Source organism: Peromyscus californicus, unplaced genomic scaffold (assembly GCF_007827085.1).
Source record: "Peromyscus californicus insignis strain IS unplaced genomic scaffold, ASM782708v3 Scaffold_4__1_contigs__length_199733344, whole genome shotgun sequence".
Classification (NCBI taxonomy): Eukaryota; Metazoa; Chordata; class Mammalia; order Rodentia; family Cricetidae; genus Peromyscus; species Peromyscus californicus.
This window is the reverse complement of record NW_026294562.1, coordinates 163090516-163113636: the sequence shown is the minus strand read 5'-3', so window position 1 is coordinate 163113636 and position 23121 is coordinate 163090516. Positions and strand designations below refer to the sequence as shown.

The following is a 23121-nucleotide window of genomic DNA, read 5'->3' as shown; positions in this document are numbered from 1 at the left end:
GAGCGCGCGCCCGGCCAACGGCGACCCGCCCAACGTCTGTCGAGGCCACGCCCATTCGCTAGTCAAGCTCGGATAGGTGGGAAAGAAAGGGGCGGGACTTAGGCGCGGCCAATCGCCTGTAGAGAACGGAAAAGGCGGGAAAAAGAGGACCCAAAAGGAAGCTGGAGGTGGCGACCCGGAGCAGGAGAGCAGGGCAGGCCAACGGAAGACTCCACCTCCCAGAGGCGACCGCTGGCGCTGGCCCTCGGAGAATAGGCGGTCCTCCTCAGGCAGCGTCCCCCTGGGGTCCCCGCACTTCCTCCCGACGCCCCTGGAGGGGAGGCCCCTGTTGGGAGAAGGTTGCCCCCGCGTCTCTCATGTCGAGCGGCGGCTGGTTTCCAAGACTTCACAGACCAGACCTCAGTATGAGACACTGGGTCTTCCTGAGACCGAGCTAAAGCCTACGCCGGGCTCGCGGTGTGGGAAGTGACCCAAGTCAGGGAACAACTCAGATAATAGGCCTGCACTCCCCGTGGCCTTCTGTGCCAAGGGAGCTACACTCCCTCAGGACTCCCGTCAGCAGCCCTCCTCACTAGTGTCCCCTGTCCTGGGGTCCCTAACCACTCGGGGGACCCAGCGGGCCTGCCACCCCTCTTCACCCTCATCCTGTATTCCCAATACCCGGGGCCCTCAGAACCCTCTGGCTCCTCCTCAGCTCCTGAGGCCTTCAGTAGTCCTTCACGTTACACTTGCCACTTCTAGGACCTGAAGCAGCCTTTGAAGCTGTGTTACCGTTCCCAGAACCTGCCCATACCCTACCATCCCTTATCCCCAGCACCCGGGACCTCCCAGCAGTTTCTCACCCCGGATTCCTGACTACTGAAAACTGAAGCAGCCCCTTCACCCTATTCCCCTCTGTTCCTAGGGCTCCGAACGTCCCTCGGTCCATCCATCCCCACCTTGGGAATCCTCAGTAGTACCCTTATCCTGTGCTCCAGTTCAGGGGACCTTCAGCCTCGTACTGGCTCCCACCTCTGGACACCCAGCCCTCCCTTCACACCAGAGGCTGACTCCTGAAAGCCCTGCCAGCCTCCAGCCCACCTGGGCCGGCGCTCCCCGCTCCCCGCACCCCGACTCTGACATTCCCATTTGTGTTGTCTTGTAGCTGCTGAGCTCTGGGGTGGGCGTGAAGCACACAGGCAGTGGTGCCCAGAAAGCACCCAACACCCGTGCCCTGCCTCCCAGGACACCCAAAGAAGAGCAGCCACCATGCATCTTCCCGAAAGCCTGCAGGACCTGGCAGACAGTGAGACAGTGCGCTTTCTGAGGAGACCAAAGAGCATCTCCAGGATCTGCGGAGGGGTGAGACCCTGGGGGTCAGGACACGGGAGGCAAAGGCTGAAGCCACCTTTTACTGGGGATCTGGTCATGCCTTAGCCATGTTCAACACCAGTTAACTCATCACAAGAAAGAGCCCAACGATTGGGGCATGATTTACAAATCCCATGAGAGACTGTGGGAGGACTGTCATGAGTTTGAGGCCAGCTTTGGTTACAGTATAAGAAAAAGAAAAAAGTGAAAAAGAACCCTTCAAAAGAGAAGAAAAATACCCCCCTCAAAAAAAAAAAAAACCCATAATTTTATGAATGGAATCAGAGTGTTTGAAGACTGCTTGTCCAGTGGGGTAGCCATAAGCCACATGAGCTACTCCAATTCCAACTAATTTAATTCAGATGGGCATTCTACATTCAGTGTGGCCATATTTCAGGTGCTTCGCTGCCACATGTACCTTGTAGCTTTCCAACTGGACAGCATATATTCATGACATTTTCATCATGCCAGAAAGTTCCACTAACCAGCATCCATTAAGGTTAACACAGAAAGAGGCAGTACCACTGCATACTATGAGATGCCAGGACCCATTCATTATCCATTTCTTTCATGGGGATTAGGTCTATTTAAAAAAGAAAAAGGTTGCCAGGCGGTGGTGGCACACGCCTTTAATCCCAGCACTCGGGAGGCAGAGCCAGGCGGATCTCTGTGAATTTGAGGCCCGCCTGGGCTACAGAGTGAGTTCCAGGAAAGGCGCAAAGCTACACAGAGAAACCCTGTCTCGAAAAACAAAAACAAACAAACAAAAAATCACTACTATATTCCCAAAGATTCTGGACACTGGGAGCAAAATCCTCATTCAGCCCAGTCATGCTGTGTATAACCTTGACATTGAACCAATCACTGCCTTTCTCTGAACATCAGTCCAAGAGTCATCTATCTATGCCTATGGGTTTAACCTGTACTTCTTCCTTCTCTCTCTCTCTCTCTCTTTTTCTTTCTTTTTTGGTTTTTTGAGACAGGGTTTCTCTGTGTAGTTTTGGAGCCTCTCCTGGATCTCATTCTGTAGACCAGGCTGGCCTCAAACTCACAGAGATCCACCTGCCTCTGCCTCCTGAGTGAGTGCTGGGATTAAAGGTGTGCGCCACCACTGCTGGGCTCCTTCTCTCTTTTTTCTTTTTTGTTTTCCCAGAGCCAAGGACCAAACCCAGGGCCTTGTGCTTGCTAGGCAAGCGCTCTACCTCTGAGCTAAATCCCCACCCCCACCCCATCCCCGCTCCTTTTCTTTTTTCTTTCTTTTTTTTAAAAAAAGATTTATTTATTTATTTATGTATACAGTATTCTGTCTGCATTTTATCTGCAGGGCAGAAGAGGGCACCAGATCTCATTATAGATGGTTGTGAGCCACCATGTGGTTGCTGGGATTGAACTCAGGACCTCTGGAAGAGCAGTCAGTGCTCTTAACCACTGAGCCATCTCTCCAGCCCCCGCCCCTTTTCTTTTTAAAAGATGTTTTAAATTATGTGAATGTATGTGCCTTCGTGAGTTTACACGCACCTCATGCATGCAGGCGCTGGTGAGGCTAGAGGGTGTCAGATCATGTGGAACTGCAGTGAGAGCTGGTTGTGGACCACCTGTTGTGGCTTCTGAGAACTGAACCCTGGGATCCTCTGCAAGCATCTTAGTTACTGTTCCATTGCTGTGAAGAGACACCATAACCAAGGCAACTCATGAAAGAAAGCACTTAATTGGGAGCTTGCTTGGTGTTTCAGAGGGTGAGTCCATGACCATCATGGCAGGAGCATGGCAGCAAGCAGGCATGCAAGCATGGTGCTGGAGCAGTGCTGAGAGCTTACTTCTTATCTGCAAGTTAGAGGCAGAGAGAGAACAAACTGGAATGGCAAGGGCTTTTGAAACCTCATAGTCCACCCCTAGTGACACACCTCCTCCAGCAAGGTCACACCTCCTAATCGTTACCAACAGTTCCACCACCTGGGGACCAAGCATTCAAATATATGAGCCTGGCCAAGGCATGGTGGCACACATCATTAATCCCAGCACTCGGGAGGCAGAGGCAGGAGGAGCTCTGTGAGTTCAAAGCCAGCCTGGTTTACATAGCAAGCTCCAAGACAGCCAGAGCTACATAGAGAGACCCTATCTCAAAACAAACAAACAAAATCAAACATATGAGCCTGTGGGGGCCATTCCCATTCAAATCATCACATACAGTATGCTGTCTTTTTTTTTTTTTCCTTCGGTTTTTCGAGACAGGGTTTCTCTGTGTAGCTTTGTGCCTTTCCTGGGACTCACTTGGTAGCCCAGGCTGGCCTCGAACTCACAGAGATCCGCCTGGCTCTGCCTCCTGAGTGCTGGGATTAAAGGCGTGAGCCACCACCGCCCGGCTGCAGTATGCTCTCTTAACCACTGAACCATCTCTCGAGTTCGTGCCCCCACACATCCTGTTTTATGTTTGGGGTGTCTTTTTGTTTGTTTTTGTTGTTTGAAACAGGGTCTTAATTCTGTATCCTAGCCCAGGCTGGCCTTGAACTCACAATGGACCTCCTGTTTCAGCCTCACTAAGTGCTGGATTATAGGTATAAGCCTATACTTTTCTTTTGTTTTCCCTGGACAGAACTGGTAACTGAAGCCCAGTTATGAGCTCTGATTAGGGTCATGGGAGCAGAAACCAACCCTCTGGCCTGGTTCCTCAGTGAGAGTCTCTGAGAAGCTGGCATTCTTGTCCTTCTCCATGGATTAAACTCCAAAGTCTCCCCCAGGTTCCCAATCCAGAGTACCTTCTCTCTGTCCTCTGGAACAGTCCAAAAAGGCCTGGCTTTGAGTCCTTCCTAACCTATGTGTCCATCAGAGGGACATACCACCCTGTTAGCTGGGCTGCCCCAGGCATAAGCAGCAGCAGCAGCAGCAGCAGCACCTTTCCTTCCCAGAAATGCCCCTTTGGCTCAGTAGCTTACATGGTCAGCCGATCTGTGGCCTAAAGCATCTTCTCTGACCCCTGTCCTCATCTGTAACTAAAGGGTCCTAACACTCTGCTCCTGGGCAGGACACTGTGAAGACGAAACAAGGCGATGCATACATGCTGACTAGTGGGGGGCTGGCAAGTGCTGAGCTCTCCTTAAATAGCAAGCATTGTCACTGGAATAACTCTCAACTGTGAGGGAGGAGAGGGTTGGAGGAACCTGGGATGACAGGGGCTGGTGCACGCTGTCCTTCCTTGTGAGAAGAGAGGAATTATGACTGTCACACACTACTCCCTGGTGCCTTCTCTCCTCACCACAACCTATGACAAGGACCTACTAACGTGTATAATCCAAGGGGAAACTGAGACTCCCAGACAGAGGTTGAGTGATTTGTCAAGGTCATTACCCATCAGATGAAGGAGTCAAACTCAGATCCACTCACTGTCTCCAATGCCTGGAAAGGGGAAGCAAGCATTGAGGGATCTGGGACCCCAGCTGGTATGGCCAAGTGCAAGCAGGGGGAAAGCTGCCAGCCCTATCAGACCTTGTGGTCAGGGACTTTGCCTGTGCTACCATCCTCCCTCCCCTTCCTCTTCCTCCCCTGGTCTGGTTCCTCAGCGGGAGTCTCTGAACATCTGGTATTCATGTCCTCCATGCTTTCTTGCCAGCTGGTGTCTTAACTCATGAATCTTTGCTCCCTTCCTGGAGACAAGCCAGGGAGGGTGCAGAAAGAGGCTGGACATAGGCTTCAAGGAAATGGATCCCCAGCTAGTTGATGCCCCTCCCCATATTTCCAGCGCCCTAGGCTCTACCATGGACAAACAGCCTCTGGGGCCTGGAAGTCAGGGCTGGACTCAAACACCACCCTAGAGCAGCTAACATTAAGGGTCTGCTTCCTCTCCCTAGGTGAGTCCTGAGGACCACCATTGTCCTGAGCACTTACTAGGCCTGAGCCCCACTCCCCTTCTCCACAGCATAAACACACTAGGAAACTGAGGTTTCAAGGCCTGAATGACTTGCTCAAATCCACACAGCTTTGCAGAGTCAGAAGCATGTGGCTCCTACTGTGTTGTAATGTGGTAGATTTATCACCTTGGAAAACAGAAGTGAATGAATAATGTGGTACACAGTTCCAGGGAGGTGGCTGTTCTTTCCCTGCCTCATCCTGCCGTGAGCAGTGTAAGGTACTTCCTCAAGACTAAATCCTTAGCTCCCAGACTAGTGGTTCTCAACCTTCTTAGTGCTGTGACCCTTTAATACAGTTCCTCATGTTGCGATGACCCCAACCATGAAATTATTTCATTGCTACTTCATAACTGTAATTTTGCTACTGTTGTGACTCTTGTAATGTAAATATCTGATACGTAGGAAATGTTGAGAACCACTGTCCCAGACCATCTTACAACCTTCCTTCAAGAACGTGACTATAAAGTGCTTGGCAAGAAGAGAAACTTGTTATTTTGGTTATAAAGCAATAGCCAAAAGAGAGAGAAGGGAAGACAGGACAAAGGCAGGTAATTTAGGGTTGGCCTTTTACCTCATACCCCCACACCAAAGGACATAAGAAGAGTTACTCTCACACACATTATGGAGGCCCTACCTGCACTGGTGCAGACATACACACACCCCTGCAGAGCCTGTCCCTGGGCGTGCAGATCTTATCAAAGTTTTCATGTTTCCCTCTGCACAGCTCCCCATTGCTTACAGTTACATCCCATCAATCACAAATCCAGTTTCTGTTCCTCAGGGCTGTGTTCTTCCTACCAACCTGCTCTGTGAACTTCTCTCTCACCCCTACCCTTTATCTAGATCATTGGCCACATGACCAGAGAACTTCTCCAGTCCCTGGATCTGGTCCTGGCTATCTTAGAACCCTTCCATGCTCAAAGAAATTCTAATGAGGGTCTAGAGAGATGGCTCTTGTTCTTCCAGAGAACCGAAGTTCAACTCTGAGCACCCAAATCCAAAAACCGTCCTTAACTTCGGTTCCAGGGGATCTAATGCCCACTTCTGACCCGAATGCACCAGAGAGAACCCAGTGGTGCACATGCATGCATGCAGGCAAAGCACTCATATACGTAAAATAAATCTCTTAGAATTGAAAAAGAAGTTCAAACGAGAATTTTATCTTTCACACCTCCTCAGGTCTGATGTTGAGGTCTTTGAGGTCTTTGCCTACATAGATATCCTACATATCAGATACTTACATTACAACTGATAACAGTAGCAAAATTACAGTTATGAAATAGCAACAAAAATAATTTTATGGTTTGGGGTCACCACAACATGAGGAGTTTGTATCAAAGGGTCACAGCATTACGAAGCTTGAGAAGCACCGGATTATAAGCATGCACTACCATGCCCTGCAAAACTCCTTTAAGGTCCAGATCTCAACTTATTACTTCCTAAATTCAGCCCCAGTACTTTGGTTTCCACCCAAACTTCAGCTCTTGTCCACTCTGTTCTGCCTTGACTCCCCAGAATGCAGACTTACCCCTCCAGCCCACTCTACATCACCCAAAGACTTTTTCCACACTGAGAGCTGATCCTACCCTGCTCTGCCCTGCCCTGCCCTGCTCACAGCCCTCCAAGCAATGATCCCAGTACTCATTGCTTCTCATCCTTTAACATTCATGAAGAAAGGCCCCTGAACCAACTTCACTTTCTACTCAGTAGACACACATGGGCTCCTTCTAGGCCTAACACAGGGCTTGCCACACTACAGTGTGACGGGGCTTCAGTCTTTCACACATTTGCACTAATAGGAACCTCTGCTCTCAAGGCTGGATCCAGCATGATGCAGACTAAGAAAGATGAAGAGCTATACGACTGGGGTCCACATCGAGGCTCTGCTGCTCACTAGCTGAAAAAATTCATCCGCTTCCTTGTCCTCTGTGCCTCAGATTTTTTTATCAGAAAAGTGCCTCTGTCATGGTGTGGTTACAGCATAACATCACAGAAGGCAGGTGCACAGCTGTGGGGCAGCTACCGAGGCAGGGCTGGGTTGCTTTCTTAAGAATTCTAAAGCAAAAACTAAATGTAGCGTCCCATGCCTATAATCCCAGAACTTGGGAGGCTGAGGCAGGAAGATGGCTATGAGCTCAAGGCCAGCCAGGGCTGCTTGTGAAATCCTGTCTCAAAGAAAAAAGTCCTGAAGTAAAAAGGTTGACATTTTAAGTCTGTAATCAGTACTGCATGTTTGTTATGCCTTTGCACATTTTGATTATTTCACAAGTTTATTTTAACAAATGAATTGGGGAGGAGGTAGCTGGAAGATGGCTTGGCAGCTAAGAGTGCTTGCTACTTGTGCAGAGAACCTGAGTTTGGGTCCCAGCACTTAGCTCACAACCACCTATAACTCCAGCTCCAGGCGATCCAATAACTTCTTCTCGCTTCCACAGGCAAGCAGGCACACACAGCATAGACATGGGCAAACATGCATAATTTAAAATCTTTTAAAAATGAATTGGGCTGAAAAAAAATGGCTCAGCTGTTGTGAGTACTCAGCTGCTCTTTCAGAAGTCCCAGGTTCAATTCTCAACACACACAGGGTGACTTACAAACTATCTGTAGCTCCAGTTCCCCATGAGCACTGCATGCATGTAGTTCACAGACATACAGACAGACAAAATACCCATACACGTTAAATGAATAAATTTAAAAAGTGAAAAATGAACTGGTCAGTTTTTGCACATGTCTTTAATCCCAGCACTCGGGAGTCAGAGGCAGGCCTATCTCTTGAGTTCGAGGCCAGCGAGCTCTAGGACAGCCAGGGCTACACAGAGAAACCCTGTCTCAAAACACCAAATAATAATAATGATGATTATAATGATAATAACAATAATAATAAATTAATTGGGGCTGAACACAGAGCTCAGTGATAGAATGTTTGACTAGCATGACAAGGCCCTGGTGTCAGCCCTCAGCACTGGGTGGATGGGAGAGGAGGGAGACACAGAAAGGCTAGGAGAGGAGGGCACTTATTAGGTCTTGTGCCCTGAACAAGGGTGGTGTCAGGAGAGGATGGGACAGACAAGGATGGGTGACAGAGATGATGTTAGCTAAGGCAAGAGTGTGTCGGAGGAGGCCAAGGTGGTGCGCTAGGACTGCTGGGGCACTAGGAAGCCTTGAGGGACTGTGGGCGGGAGAGCAGAGGGAGACTGCTGGCATGAGGAGGGAAAGGTGAGGCCAGAGCCTGGATGGAGGAAAGAAGATGAAGGGCAGAGACAGGGCTCCGAGGCTGTATCGGGAATGGCAGTTGCAGAATGCCCAGTACCCAGGGTGTCCACCCAAGGGGAAGGCCTCTTGGAGGAAGCACTGGGTTCCACCCTGTCCTTTGTGGTTCACAGGTCTTTTCCCTGGTCATCTTTTCCTCCCTACTAACTGATGGTTACCAGAACAGGACAGAGAATCCTCAGCTCCGCTGCGTGCTCAACAGCAATCACGTGGCTTGCAGCTTCGCAGTAGAAGCTGGCTTTCTGTCCTTCCTCAGCTGCTTGGTCTTCCTTGCCTTAGATGCCCGTGAGAGCCGCATCACAGGCAGCCGCTTTAAGACAGCCTTCCAGCTCTTGGACTTCATCCTGGCTGGTGAGTCCCATGCGACCATGCAGAGCTAGCCCTCCCAGGCTCCCTAGTGCCTACGGTCACAGCCCTGGGCCCACCCCACCAAACCTGTGCCTGCTGGTCCTCCCACTGGGAGAGTCTGACTCCGTGGTCCCCCAGAAGCATGGCCTAGTCCGTCTTCCTCCCTGTCCTCCCACTGCCTCCAGCCCAACCTGCTTTTCCCTCACATTCCACACCCTGGCCCACTAAACACAGCCTGAAGAGCCCACCCCGTGGCAGGAATTTGATTCAGAGCACTGAGCCACATGGATCCTCACTGAAAGCTAGGATGAAGACTGCCTTGCAGGGGTTTCTGGGTGTGAAATGAATTAAGGGGGGCCTACAGTCGTGGATACCTGCTGAGCACTTTCCAGTGTTAGGCACACCATCAAGGGATGAGTCCTGTCTCCTCCAGTTCTAAGAGCAGCCCTGGGGGTGAGTCCTGCTCATCTTCTCATTTTCCAAGAGAAACCAAGGCTGAGGTAGTCATGTGACTGACCCACGGCTGCCCAGTGAAGGCAAGCCCTATGTTTCAAAGCACGGCACAGCCTCCGTAATCATACCACAGTATCTGTAGGGCTCGGCACACAGAAAGCACTCAGCCCATGCTTTCTTTATACCCAGGCCCTCAGACCTTCCTCACACTACCTCTCTTCCCCTCCCCAGGAACCAATCCCAGCACCTCAGGGCCAGAGACTGCTCCTGTCAGAGAACCTCTGCAGTGAGAAGGTGCTGTCCTCTAGGAAGGACCCCTTCACTCATAGCCCCTGCACACATGAGATGTGGCTGGCCAAGGGAAATGATGAAGTTGAAGTAACCACATGTAGCTCCAGCTCTGTGTTAGAAGCTGACTTTGGGGGACACTTGAGGGACTTGGATGAGCACCCCTTGCCTGTGCCCCAGCATGTTTCCCCTCTCTTCTTCCCTTGCCCCTCCAGTCCTCTGGGCAGGTGTCTGGTTTGTGGCCTTCTGCTTCCTGGCCAGCCAGTGGCAGCACTCGAAGTCCAAGCATTTCCTCTTGGGGAACAGCAGCGCCAAGGCGGCCATTGCCTTTGCTTTCTTCTCTGTCCCTGTCTGGGTGAGAACAAGCCCTGGCACCCCTCTGGGGTGGGGTGGGAGGACTGTACATTTGGTGACCAGGACCAGGACTCTACCTGGGTCTCTGCTGTCATCCTCCAAGTCTACCTTCCTCTGGCATCCCCAGTCCTGGGCACTGTTGGGCAATGAGCAGATCCCCCAGGCCAGTCCCTGGGTTTCCCTGTTCCATCCCAGCTGACTTAAATCCTGCCCTTTCCTGCCCACAGATATTCCAGGCCTACCTGGCCTTCCAAGACCTCCGAGATGAGGCTCCAGTCCCCTACAAGCGCTCCCTGGATGAGGGTGGTGTGGTGCTGAACACCCTCTCCCCATCATCTACCATTAGCCCTGTCAACCCTCCCACCACAGGCCCCAACAGTGTGAGTTACACCAGCTCAGCCCTGTCCCCCTACCTGACTACCCCAAAGGGCCCCCGCCTGGCTATGATGCCAGACAGCTGAACAGCCTTACCCACATCAGTAAAGAGCTCTTCTCCCTCTGAGGGATTTCTGAATAACCCTGTCCTCTGTTCCTCTCATCCCTTGAATGGCAGGGGGAGGAGGGAGACCCCCTGAAAAAGGCTACATTTCTCTGCTACTCCCAAGTGCCAATCACCTTGCTGACAGCAGGTTGGAAGTGTTGACAGGCAGGAAGCCCTGCCATGTCACTTGTACCCTAGCCTTGAAGAGGAGGCACAAGGGCCTCATACTACAGCTAAGGCTGAGGCTGAGAGAGAAAAGACCTTCCCTTCAGAGCGCCAGTGAGAAACAGTGCAGCATTGATCCAGCAGCCCAGGCTCTTTAACCCACAGTGATAAGGTACTCAAACAGAGCGATGTGTGCATGGAGTCAGTCAGGGCACTGAGTCTATGATGAGGCTTAGATCTGTGTCTTCAAATGCATTAAGTCTAGCTTGGGAAAGAGGCAAGTGTCTCTGCTGTACACCTCCAGGGTCACCAGGCTACAGACCTGTTAGGAGGGATCAGGCAGGTGGCACCTTGTGCCAGAGTGACAACCTTTACCCAGCCATGGGGCTGAGGGTGTAGAGACTTGCTCAAGACTATATTGAGAAAAGAAAAAAAGTCAATTTTAATATATTTCATTTAACTTAATATATCCAATGTGTTGCTGTTTCAACGTATAGTCGATGTGAAAATTCAGCTTTTTAAAAAATTTTTCTTTGTACAAATAGTTTCATTGTGAGGCTCAGGCTGGCCTGGAACTTACTATTCCCCAGCCTCGATACTGGGATTATAGGCAGGTGCCACCATTCCCAGCACTGAAAGTCAACATTGCCCATTTTACATCCATTCTTACTGTGCACCTTTCCTCACAACACGGCTCCCTCTGGGTCTGCCATGGTGTGTGCTGGGTAGACAAGTGTCACTGACAGGCAGCCCACTGGCAGTGCCACTCTTGACCCTTGGGGTAGTTTCTCTAGAACAACTAAACATCTTTTCTGTTGTTATTTTGACTTTTGTTTTGTTTTTGTATGTGAAATTAGTGGATAACAGACTTTTTTTTTAAGTAAGGAGCTAGAGCTGGTAGAGTACTTGCTCAGTAAGCACAAATCCCTGGTTTGTTTAATCTCTAGCATCGCATAAACCAGATATGATGGTGCCCATCTATAATCCCATCTCTCAGGACGGGGAGGCAGGAGGATCAGAAGTTCAAGGTCAACCTCAATACTTAGGGATTTGAAGCTAGCCTAGGATACATCTCTCTCTCTCTCTCTCTCTCTCTCTCTCTCTCTCTCTCTCTCTCTCTCACACACACACACACACACACACACACACACACACACACACACACACACAAATCTATACAAGGGCTGCCATGACCTACAGAGCATTCATTTACAAACTGAACCAAGATACAAATTATGAGGTCAAATTTAGACTCCAGTATGTCCTTTGGGGGACGTCCTGTGTGTCAGGCACAGAAACCACACAGCCCGGTTCCTATGGAGAGGCAGAGAACAGCAGTGACGGGAAGCACTCTGGCCTGGAAACAGCCTTCTCTGCTGCCATGAGCTGGAAGGTCTTCCATGTGTCATGTAACCTATCTGTTGGATGGATTGGTACTCAACCCATGTACAACGAGCCATCTCAGGAAGAAGCAGTCAGACCTGCCCACACCCTGCACTTGTATTCTGTCGGGCTTCTGGGCCAGACTCTTCTAAACAGAGGCCCACTAAAACACCACCACAGAACATGAGGGCTATGCAGCTGGAGTGAGGGACAAGCCAGACTTTGTCACTCATCCTCCTGGGCCTCCGTTTTCTCAGTTATGAAGTGTTTCTTCCTTAGGGAGATGAGGGCCAAGTGAGAGCATCCATGTGATATCAGGACATAGCAAGTCCTCTGGAAAAGTTAGCCCAGTCCCCGAAGCTCGTCCAAAGACTGGAATTGGACACAACTAAGAACTGGGAAGTTCTCAAAGGACAAATAGGAAGTTTGACTGAACCAAGGATCAAAATCCAGATGCTGGCTGGGGGCAGAGCCCAGTGAAGGACCACTTGCCTGGGATGCACACAAGGCCCTAATTTGAGCCGCAGCACTGCAACGGACAAACAGGAAATGATCTTGCCACTGACAAGAGCCAGGCAAAACACAGAAGTCGGAAATGGCCAGGTGTGGAGCCCATCTCAAAAGAGGCCAGAAAGTATTTGCTTTTTTTTTTTTTTTTTTGAGATAGGATTTCTCTGTGTAACAGCCTTGACTTTTCTGGAACTCACTTTGTGGACCAGGCTGGCCTTGAACTCTCAGAGATCCATCTGTGTACTGGGATTAAAGGCATGCACCATCACACCCTGCTTTCATTTGCCTTTTAACTCTATAAACAAACACATATACAATATTAGCCCAATAATAAATGTTAACAGCCCATAGCCAAGTCCTAGCTAAGTGGAAAAATGTAGGTATCCCATCTTTTCAGCATCAGGCATCTGCTGCCATCTAGAATGAGGACCACCACTGTTGAATTGACCAACTTCTTTTAAAGAGGCCAGAAATTCAGACTGTAATATAAAGATCTGGTTTTTAAAAGCTGGCAACCTTTTTTTCTTTCTTTCGTTTTTATAAAACAGTATCAAAATGCCAGAGCTGGGGGATGGCTGGAAAGGGGGCCTAGCAGTTAAGAGCACTGGCTGCTCTTACAGAGGACCTGATTTCAATTTCTAGCACCCACATGGCAGCTCACAACTGTTTTAACTTCAGTTCCAGGGGATTTGACACCCTTTTCTGGCCTCTTTGGATACCAGGCACACACACAAATAGTACATGCAGGCAACACTCACACACTTAAAATAAAAAAAAAAAAAAATTAATGCCAATGGAGGGAAGGATGAGGGCCGTCCCATCATCAATGGTGCAAGACATGCATGCTCTTCAAGGTCTGGAGAGTCATCAGGCAGTCTCTATATCAGACGAAGAATCAGACTCTCCCAACCTCTTCCCTGTAGAACCTCAAGGCATCATGGTGCACTGGAGAGTCCTGGGGTACCCATTTCTCATCTTCCTACTCCTTCAAGATATCTGACCATCCCTAGAAAGGCTTATGCAAAAGCAGAACAAGCCAGGGCCCAGCACAAACCAAAGAGGGCAGGGAACAGTTTTCCTTGGTTTATTTCAAGAGAACAAAGAATCAGCCATCAAATTCTGTACAAAAACATGGTGTTAGAGTGTGGTGACCCCCAGGCCAGCTAGCCCCCTTCCCTCGAATAAGTCCAAAGCATCCCCTAATTTGACAAAAACAGGACAACCCCCCTACCCCCCCCAACAGAAAAAGCTAACAAATTCTGGGGAAAAAATATGAAAAATTAGGAAGACCCTCCTTAACTTTCTTCCTTCTTACCACCAGTCCAGGAACTTGTGGGGAGGATCGTGGCCACAGCCAAGGTAGGCAGGCAGGCATTGGCAGACGTAGTGTTTGGCAACCATGGGGCTGGGGTGGGATCTTGGAGGGAGAAAAGTGGCTTAGACAAGGGAGTAGACCTCGGCTGGCCCTGGTGCAGAGAACACTCAAAACACAGTTTATAAAAAATCAGGGCCAGGGTAGAAGAGAAAAAAGTCATCAGAATCAAAAACTAAATAGTGGAAAGATTTGTTTTTTTGTTTTTCTTCTCTAAAAGGCAAAAGGCTACAAACAGCTCTCAGGTCCTGAGCTCCCCAGGATAGGGGGTCTTCCACTGACCCCCAAAACCCAGCTGGAGGGGTGGGGAGCCGGGAGAGGTGAGCTCTTTAAAAAGTCAACTCTGGATGGGAAGGCTCTTGGTCTTCAGCGGCCTTCCTCTGCTGCCTCCTGCCCTGCCTCGGAAGGCTGGTGAGGCCAGGGCTATGCCGGTAAGCTCAGCTTCTTCCCCTTTAGGACTGTGGAGAAAGAGACAAGGTGGGCCTTACCTTCTATCCCACAGAGGGGCAACCTCCCACCCTGAGCAAGGTCTGCTAGTGAGTTGTGCAAGGAGAGGGAAACCCCCAGGACTGCATCCTGAACCACTAGGTTGAGTCTAGATCAACCAGGGGGTAGAACCGGAATTATGACCTTGTCACAAGGGCTGAGCAGAGGGGGCCACAAGCAGGCTCTGTTTTCAGTGGTGCTGACGATAACATGATCACTACAGGAAGGGTCAGATGGCCTAGCAGGGTCGACCAGGCATGACTACCCCTCCAACCTTCTAAGCCTTAATTCTAGGGCCTGGAACAACCTGACCTCTTGGCTCTTGTCTTGATTGCCCCAGACTCTGTGCTTTTGTGATGCCTAGGCTAGCCACAAACTGGACACAATCCTGCCTTAGCCTCCACAGTGCCGGGATTACAGGCCTGGTCTTATTGCCTCTTTCCTTCACATACTGATTTCTGGTCTTCAGGTTTCTGCTTAAACATCACCTCAAGATGCCCATGGGCCCTGGGTCAAGGCAGGTTCCACCCTTCTAACTTATCACCCAAGAACACACCTGCCTTCATCCATTGAGTGTTCCTGTCATCACTCTATTCTTGCTTATGTGCCGTCTTCCTCAGTGGAATCTAAGGGAGCAGAGGGCCCCGGCTACCTTTTCTGCTATGGCTGAGCCCTGGACACAGCCGGTACTCAGTAAGTTTGTACAGGGAGAATGAATTCCATCGTCAAGAGTCCCTGCTTTGCCTGATCTGCACTTGTAGAAATAGAGCCTGAGGGTCAAAAGCCGAGCCCTGGGGATGTAGGATCGGGATCTAAATAGGGGATGGTAGGCCTGGAACCCCGGAAGCCAGGAAACGAGCCCCATCCCTCAAGTGATATTTGGCTAAAGATAGACCCTGGGCCCAGGGAATACAGGACTAGAGAGAACAGCCCTTTCAGCCAGCCCTGCATCCTGGTTACCTTTGGTGATATAGAGGTAGAAGAAATCACAGTAGAGGACTGTCTGGACCAGGCCAGCAACGATGGCGATGAGGTCAAAGAAGCCCTCGAAGTGGTAGCGCCAGATCCAGTTGAAGAGATAGAGTGTACGGTAGACACCCAGTGCAAACAGGTAGTGGCTGGTGATGGTCTCTGCCTCACCCGTCTTGCTCACCATGAACAACTGTGGCAAGATGGCCACTGACTCCAGGTAGATGGAGAAAGTCCAGAGGATCTGCAGAGGACAAGGGTAAGGGACAGGATGAGGCAGCTGGGTCAGCAGTATCACAGAATGAGTACTATAAACTATCCCTAGCACTCAAAATGTAGCCCATACTGTTGAACCACATCACCAGCCCATCACTCTACTCTCATCACAGCCTCTAACATCCCTTATACAGAGAGAAAACTAAAGCCTGAGATAAGATCCTTGCCCATGACCACAGAGCTCCTGAGCAGCAGAGCTGGGGACTTGACTGGAGCTCAAGCTCATGAGCGCTTTTCATCCCCTGAGAGCAAAAGGCATCAACTCCAAACCCACCCCTGACCCCCATCTCTACAGTGGAGACCCATCCTGCTCTCATAAGGATACCATTAAATATGGGACCTTCAAGACCTAAGTCTACATTACTCTCTGGCTCAAAATCCTTCAATAGCGTGTTACTGCTCAGAAGAAAATCTAGACTCCCGACCTTGGCCCTCAAGGTCCTCCCTCTGGGCAGCACAAACTGTTTCCCCCTGCCTCAGGGCCTTTGTACTTGCTCCCCCGCCCCCCAACCTCAGCAGCTAGTCACTTCCTGAAAAAGGTCTACCTTGGCCACTCTTCCTCCAAGACTTACAGTATTTGCCTTTTGGGATTTTTTTTTTTTATTTGTTTTACTTAAAATTTAAAAAAAAATTATGGCAGGCAGTGGTGGCACACACCTTTAATCCCAGCACTCGAAGGCAGAACAAGGCGGATCTCTGTTGAGTTCGAGGCCAACCTGGTCTACAGAGTGAGATCCAGGACAAGCACCAAAACTACACAGAGAAACCCTGTCACAAAAAACAAAACAACAACAAAAAGATTATGGGGCTGGAACAATGGCTCAGCAGTAAGAGTACTGGCTGCATATCCAGAGGACCTGGGTTTGATTCCCAGCACCCACATGGCAGCTCACAACTGTAACTCCAGTCTCAGGAGATCTAACACCCAATTCTTGTCTCTAGGCACCAGGCATATATTTGGTGCACAGACATACAAACAGGCAAAAAAAAAAAAAAAAAAAAAAAAGTTTAACTTACGTGGATATTTAGCCTGCATATATATCTGTGCACCACATGGTGCCTGCAGAGACCAGAAGAGAAAGAGCATCAAATCCTCTGGAACTGGAGTTAGCAGGGGACTTCAAGCCACCATGTGGATGCTGGGAATCAAATTCTGCACTGGAAGATCAGGAAGTGCTCATAACGTCTGAGCCATCTCTCCAGCCCTATTTATTTTATGTGTATGTATATGCGCCAGAGTATAAGTATATGCATAACATGTTCAGGAGCCCTTGAAGGTCAGAAGACGGCATCAGATTCACTGGAACTGGACTTTCAGGCAGTTGTGAGCCACTACATGGGCGCTGGGAGCTGAAACCAAGTTTTCTGCAAAAATTATCAAGTGATCTACCACTGGACCACCTCTCCTGTCCAACAGTTCTGTGCTGTTTGAGACAGTGTATTATTACTAGATAGCCCTGGGTGGCCTAGAAATCACAGAGAGCCTCCAGCTTCTCCAGTGTTGGGATTAAAGGCATGCACCACCAAACTTGGCCTCTTTGTTTATTTTTTGAGAAAATCTTGTTCTAAACCCTAAGTTGGCCAGGAACCCACTACACAGCCCAGCTGGCACTGTCCTCATGAACCTCCTGTTGGGATTACATGCTAGTTAGTGTCACTGCACGTGGCATGTCATCCTGTCATATCTCCTCTGTATTCTGTGAAGCCCAGAATCCTGTGTCTTGTTCACCCCAGGGTCCCCAGCATTAGCACAGCTCCTGACGAGGGAGGCAATAAGTCAACCAGGGTGAGCAGCTACATGTGTACAACACAGCCACCCTTAAGGGAACATGGACAGCCTCTTTTATGACCAGTCCCCGTGAAGTCACAGCTCTCTGAAAGTCCCACCTGGGGGTGTACATGATCAGCTACATACCTGAAACCTCCCCTCAGAGAACAAAGCCAGGTGGCAGCTGTGGCTTCTCCACAGTTGTTTTGGTTTGCAAGAAGGAAGTGAGAAACACCAGGACACGATGGTAACAACCCAGAAACCTCTCTTACACCATGGGGCACTAACTGGCTTCAGCCTTAATGTTTCAAGGTGGATCCTGCTATTATCCTCATTATACATATGAGCAAAATGAGGACCCAACGACTAAGAACCCCGCTCCCAGGAAGGTGCCTACTCCCTTGACTAACCAGAATCCTTCAGGCAGCCATTCGAGAAATAGACCCATTTGGCTGATGAGCACTCAGCTCTCATCCCTGGGGTGGCCCCAGGGGAGCTGAAGCACAGCCCCCCAAAATAGGCCTGTTGCCGTTTACCTGTTTGCTCTTGGACAGCTGAATTATTATTTTTTTAGATTTATTTTCTGTGTATTAGTGGTTTTGCTATTTTGTGTGTGTGAGAGAGAGAGAAGGAGAGGAGGGAGAAGGGGAGAGAAGGAGAGAGACCCATGTAGGCCAGGCTGGCTGTCCTCGAACCAAGATCCACCTGCCTCAGCTTTCTGAGTGCTGGGATTAAAGGCATGAACCACCACGCTCAGCTAAAGTTTTTAAAATTTATGTGTATGAGTGTTTTGCTGCAAGTAAGTATGTGCACTATGTCCACTCCTGGTTCCCACAGAGGTCAGAAAAGGGTGTGGGTCCCCCTGGAACTGAGTTAGATGAGTGAGATCCAACGTGTGTGTGTGTATGTTGGAAACTGACTACATTCTTTTGATAATGCTCTTAATCACTAGCCATCTCTCTCCAGCCCCCTGAAATTTTTTTAAGATTAGTTTTTATTTTTATTTATGTGTATGACTGTATGTCTATATAAGTGAATGCTACATATACATTGGGTGCCTGTGGAGGCCAGAAAAAAGCATAGGACCCCTGGAGCTAAAGTTATAGGCAGTTGTGAGCTACATGATATGGGTCAGGTCCTGGAACCAAATTCTGCAAGAGCAGGGAGTGCTCTTAACTTCTGAGCTATCTTCAGCCCCAAGATCTAAACTTTATTTATTCATTCATTCATTCATTCATTCATAGCGGAGTCTCACTATGTATTCTTGTTTGCCCTGGAACTCAGTGTAGACCAGGTTAGCCTCAGACTCACTGAGATCAACCTGCTTCTGCCTCCGAGTGCTGGAATTAAAGACATGCAACACCGAGCCCAGCCAGAGAGCTGGATTTTTTTTTTTTTGGTTTTTCGAGACAAGGTTTCTCTGTGTAGTTTTGTGCCTTTCCTGGAACTCACTTTGGAGACCAGGCTGGCCTCGAACTCACAGAGATCCGCCTGCCTCTGCTTCCAGAGTGCTGGGATTAAAGGCATGCGCCACCACCGCCCGGCCAAGAGCTGGAATTTTTTAAAGAGTATTTTCAGGCTAGGTGTGGTGATGCAGGCTTGTAATCCCAGCACTTGGGAGGCTGAGACAAGAGTATTATTTTAAACTTATGGCCATTCTGACCTACACAGCAAAATCTTGTCTCAAAAAGTTACTTTTCGCCAGGCGGTGGTGGCGCACGCCTTTAATCACAGCACTCGGGAGGCAGAGGCAGGCAGATCTCTGTGAGTTCGAGGCCAGCCTGGTCTCCAGAGTGAGTTCCAGGAAAGGCACAAAACTACACAGAGAAACCCTGTCTCGAAAAATTTAAAAAAAAAAAAGTTACTTTTCAGCCAGACAGTGGTGGCGCACACCTTTAATCCCACCACTCATGCGGATCTCTGTGAATTTGAGGCCAGCCTGGTCTACATAGTGAGTTCCATGATAGCCATGGCTACACAGGGAAACTCTGTCTCAAAAAACAAACAACAACAACAAAAACAAACAAACAAACAAAAAGTTACTTTTCCTTCTCTGGTTAAAAAATAACTTTCACAGTGTACTGTTTACTAGCATAGACTCAGAAAACAGTCACCCCTCTGTGCCTACCCCACCTCAGTTATTAGTCTCCCCACCTGCAGAGTGAGTCCAGTAGCTCCAACTCAGCCACGATAGAGACTCAATCAACAATTTGTGTCCAGAGCAACACAGTGACAGTGGCCACTTACACAGAGTCTAGAGCCCAGTCCAGGGCTCCCATCGCAACAGTCACCCCTCTGGTACTTCAGGGCCATGGGCCAATGTTGACTTTAGTCTGCACAGTGCTTTTAGAAAAACATCTTGGGCTTTGCAAAGTGCCAATATCGTAGACAATGAGGTTTATCCAAGGTGCAAGTATTGCTAATTGAAACTTTGCCAACCGGGTGCACGCCTTTAATCCCAGCACTTGAACTCAGGAGGCAGAGGCAGGTGGATCTCTGAGTTCGAGGCCAGCCTGGTCTACAGAGCGCGTTCTAGGATAGCCAGGGCTACACAGAGAAACCCTGTCTCAAAAAAACAAAAAAGTTAAAAAAAAAAAAAAGACTTTTCCCAATACCCTTCCATGACGGATTGAAATATAGTTGGCATTGGTAATTTTAAAAGAAAAAGAAGGAAAAAGAAATACATTTTGAATATGTTGCTAAAACTTTGAAGCTAGATCTTGTCTGAGGACTCCCAAATTACAGCTTCTGTTGAACACCTCAGCCTAACTGACCACCCAGGGCTGGCTCCCTGTAAGCCAGGAGCGGGCTGCAGAGGAAAAGTACTCCAGCTGACGGCTCCCTCCAGCCCGTGAGGCAGGAGTTGGCAGACTTAGCACAGGCCTCCTACAATTCCTCCAAGGAGCACGTACAGACCCAATCAAAATACCAAAGAGTGAAAAATAAAGACAGCCAACACCTGGAGGTGGAAGTGTCACACATGGCACTAGCCAGTCCCTCATCAATGCTGACTCAGTCCTTCCCACCTCATGCCAGACATCGATCTATAAACATCAACCTCCCATATAGCTAAGAGGGCTGGAGCTCTGAGTGCACAGGACTAGGCTCTATCCTGCACCATATAAAAGGATGTGAGAAGTAGGGACTGACTTCTTCATTTTGTCCTCTTGGCTGTGTGTCCTTTTAGTTGTTAGCTTTTAATGGCTGAGCCATCTCCAGCCGGATTTCCCATTTTACAAAAGACTCAGGCGTACACTTGCCCATGGTCCCACCACTGTCCGGTTGAAGAAGCAAGCTTCCAAGCCCTGTACCTCAACTCCAGAGCCTCTTCATATAACCAATAAGCAACCCTGAACTCAGTAACTCTCATATGACCCACTTCACAATGGGGAAACTGAGGCATAGAAGGAAAAGTCACAGGCTGAATTCATTATAGTAGAAATAGGAGCTCCCAACCGGGAGATGTGACATACACCTATAATCCAGGCCCTGAAGCAAGAGAATTGGAAGTTCCAGGCCAACTTTTGAACCATAGTAAGCCCCTATCTCAAAAGACCAATGACTGACACTGTGGTCCAAGGGCAACACACTAGCCTAGCATGCACAAGGCCCCAGACTTTTTCTCCAACACTTCTTGGGGGGGAAACAACAAATAAGATGTAGATCTGGGGTTCAAATTCAAGTAGCTTCACTCTAGAGCCCTGCTCCCCATTCCTAACCCCTGGTCAGTCCACTACTTACCAGACTAGATACCCTTGGCCATTCAGATGACTTAAGGATCATTTTCCTCATCTGAAAATGGGGTGCCACTCTCTATGAACTTAGCCTGCCAGCATATGTTAACTGCACAGAGCAGCAGCACATGGTATGATCTGCCTCCATGGACCTAGGCTGAGCATGTCTGTAGCTCCTGCATGAGGAAGTCTCAGCAAACCCTGCCAAGGAAACACCTGAGAGGGCCTGCTGCCAGCTGCCCCTGCCACCCAACCCCTGCGGTCCCAGCAGAAGCCCACCTCCAGAGGGGTGAAGTCGTGGTTGACCAGGAATGCCAGAACAGCCGTGGGAACAATGAGGAACTCCACCCGGAAAGTGTCATGGTTTCCATCGTAAGTCGCTTTGAACTTGCTGTAGATCATCCACACCGTGGTAAAGGAACAAGCTATGTAGACCACCTGAGGGTGACAGGGCAGCTTACAGGTGGGGCCTCCACTCAGTGGGCTCAGACACTGGAAATCAAGTCCCCAGCCCACTTCCCTCAAACCAGATGTCCAGACCCCAGCTCTCTTCCTTCATGCCTAAATGCCTAGACATCAGTCTTCCATACTTGACCAAAGTCTAGATAATGAGTTCCTCCTCCCTCAGACCCAGATATCCAGACTCCAGCCCTCCTCCCTCAGACTAGACTCCTCTCTGACCCCTGGCCTGGAACCCTGCCACAGCTCTGACTGCAGCTCTACCTTCATGCAGGTGTTGTAGAGTGAAATGTAGTTGGTGAACAGGTCCAGATATCGGGCAGTAAACACCACAGCAAACAGGACCTGGCTCTTCCCTGAAATGCCTGGTTGAGACAGAGAACAAGGGGCAGGGTAGAGGGAGCCGAGGTGGGCTACTTGGGCAATAAACTAAAGTGCAGTGCCTGAGCCAGCCGGCCGGAACTCTAGAACGCAGCGGTCCCCAAAGGCCTTGAAGCCTGAGCACGGCCCTTTTCCCACCATCCACAGCCAGGGGGCAGCCGGCCCCAATGATACTACAGACCGAGGCTCCGTCCCAGGCTAGGCCTCGCTGGTCCCCTTGTCTCCTTCAGGGTCCCCTGACAGTCTGGACCTACGTTGGGACCTAGGGAGAGCCCTGCCTGACTTCAGCCTCTCAGCCAGTCACCTTCCTCCCGTTCCCTTCCTGGCCTTTACAGTCCACGTCACCAACTCCCAGCCACCTCCCCGCCTGCCATGGCTCCTGGTTCCCAGCCCCGGAACACCCATAGCTGTCCCAAAGGTGCTGCAGAAGGTTGAACTGAGCGCCCGAAGCCACCCCCACCAAACTATGTGCACCCCTGAGTCTAGGGAAAGGAGCTGACCCCCTGGTAACCCTAGATCTAGAAGGACACCCAGCAGGCAGTCCGGGAGGACTCTGTCCGGTCGAGCTCTAGCCTTCCCGGTACCCCAGGGCGGCCCGCTCCCGCCCCCTCTCCGCGGGGTGGGGCTCTCACCCGCACACGATCGGGACTTCCAGATTTTGAGCAGTAACAAGATGATGGCTAGGAGATGGGAGAGGTCTCCCAGGAATCGGAAGAGGTTCATGACTGGGGAGCTCGGGCAGGACTGAGCTGGGGGAAGGCTGGCCGGCCCGGCTGCCCCGGAGCTGTGGTGCTGCTGGTTGAGGGCAAGAGAGGAGCCCTTCGGTAGCTCAGCTCCGGGGAGGGGGCCCTGGGAGGTGAGCCGAGGCCGGAGCTGGTGGCAGAGCTGGCAGGGAGAAAAGGGAGGAGGGCCAAGGGTGGAAAGGGAGGAGTCTGGGCTGGAGCTCCACCCCGAGGGCGGGTTGGCTCTCTGGCGCCCCCTGGCGCCCGCCACCTGCCTTGCAGAGTCGTACCGAATAAAGCTGTCCTTTTTGCCTTCTACTAATCAGAAGGGTCTTTAGGATCCCATGCTCCCTGCCCTTAGCAGGAATCCCAGAGCTTGAGTTCTGAACTCCAAAGATCCTGGAGCTGCCTAGGGAGATGGTGCAGTCTTAAATCTTAGCACTGGGA

At 50.0% G+C, this 23121-nt stretch overlaps 2 protein-coding genes across 2 annotated transcripts; one reads left to right on the top strand and one right to left on the bottom strand.

Annotated features, from left to right (window-relative positions):
• Positions 1 to 124: 124 nt before the first annotated feature.
• On the top strand, positions 125 to 13452 carry Syngr4 (synaptogyrin 4). Its single transcript, XM_052714460.1, has 4 exons — positions 125 to 1341; positions 8639 to 8876; positions 9830 to 9969; positions 10196 to 13452. Exons 1-4 carry the CDS (start codon positions 1249 to 1251, stop codon positions 10427 to 10429), a joined length of 705 nt encoding a protein of 234 aa, XP_052570420.1. The 5' UTR covers positions 125 to 1248; the 3' UTR covers positions 10430 to 13452.
• A 123-nt stretch (positions 13453 to 13575) lies between these two features.
• On the bottom strand, positions 13576 to 22886 carry Kdelr1 (KDEL endoplasmic reticulum protein retention receptor 1). Its single transcript, XM_052714461.1, has 5 exons — positions 22585 to 22886; positions 21836 to 21936; positions 21392 to 21550; positions 15326 to 15578; positions 13576 to 14337 (listed from the first exon to the last, which is right to left on the bottom strand). The coding sequence occupies exons 1-5, from the start codon at positions 22673 to 22675 to the stop codon at positions 14303 to 14305; spliced, it is 639 nt and encodes a 212-aa protein (XP_052570421.1). The 5' UTR covers positions 22676 to 22886; the 3' UTR covers positions 13576 to 14302.
• Positions 22887 to 23121: the final 235 nt, after the last annotated feature.

Excerpts from the sequence above, each read along its gene's own strand:
- Kdelr1 (XM_052714461.1), bottom strand. The coding sequence starts at position 22,675 with ATGAACCTCTTCCGATTCCTGGGAGACCTCTCCCATCTCCTAGCCATC. Across the intron at positions 21,937-22,584 it reads GAAGTCCCGATCGTGTGCGG|GCATTTCAGGGAAGAGCCAG; the intron begins GTGAGAGCCCCA and ends TGTCTCAACCAG. Across the intron at positions 21,551-21,835 it reads TCTACAACACCTGCATGAAG|GTGGTCTACATAGCTTGTTC; the intron begins GTAGAGCTGCAG and ends TGTCACCCTCAG.
- Syngr4 (XM_052714460.1), top strand. The coding sequence starts at position 1,249 with ATGCATCTTCCCGAAAGCCTGCAGGACCTGGCAGACAGTGAGACAGTG. Across the intron at positions 1,342-8,638 it reads TCTCCAGGATCTGCGGAGGG|GTCTTTTCCCTGGTCATCTT; the intron begins GTGAGACCCTGG and ends TGTGGTTCACAG. Across the intron at positions 9,970-10,195 it reads TCTTCTCTGTCCCTGTCTGG|ATATTCCAGGCCTACCTGGC; the intron begins GTGAGAACAAGC and ends TCCTGCCCACAG.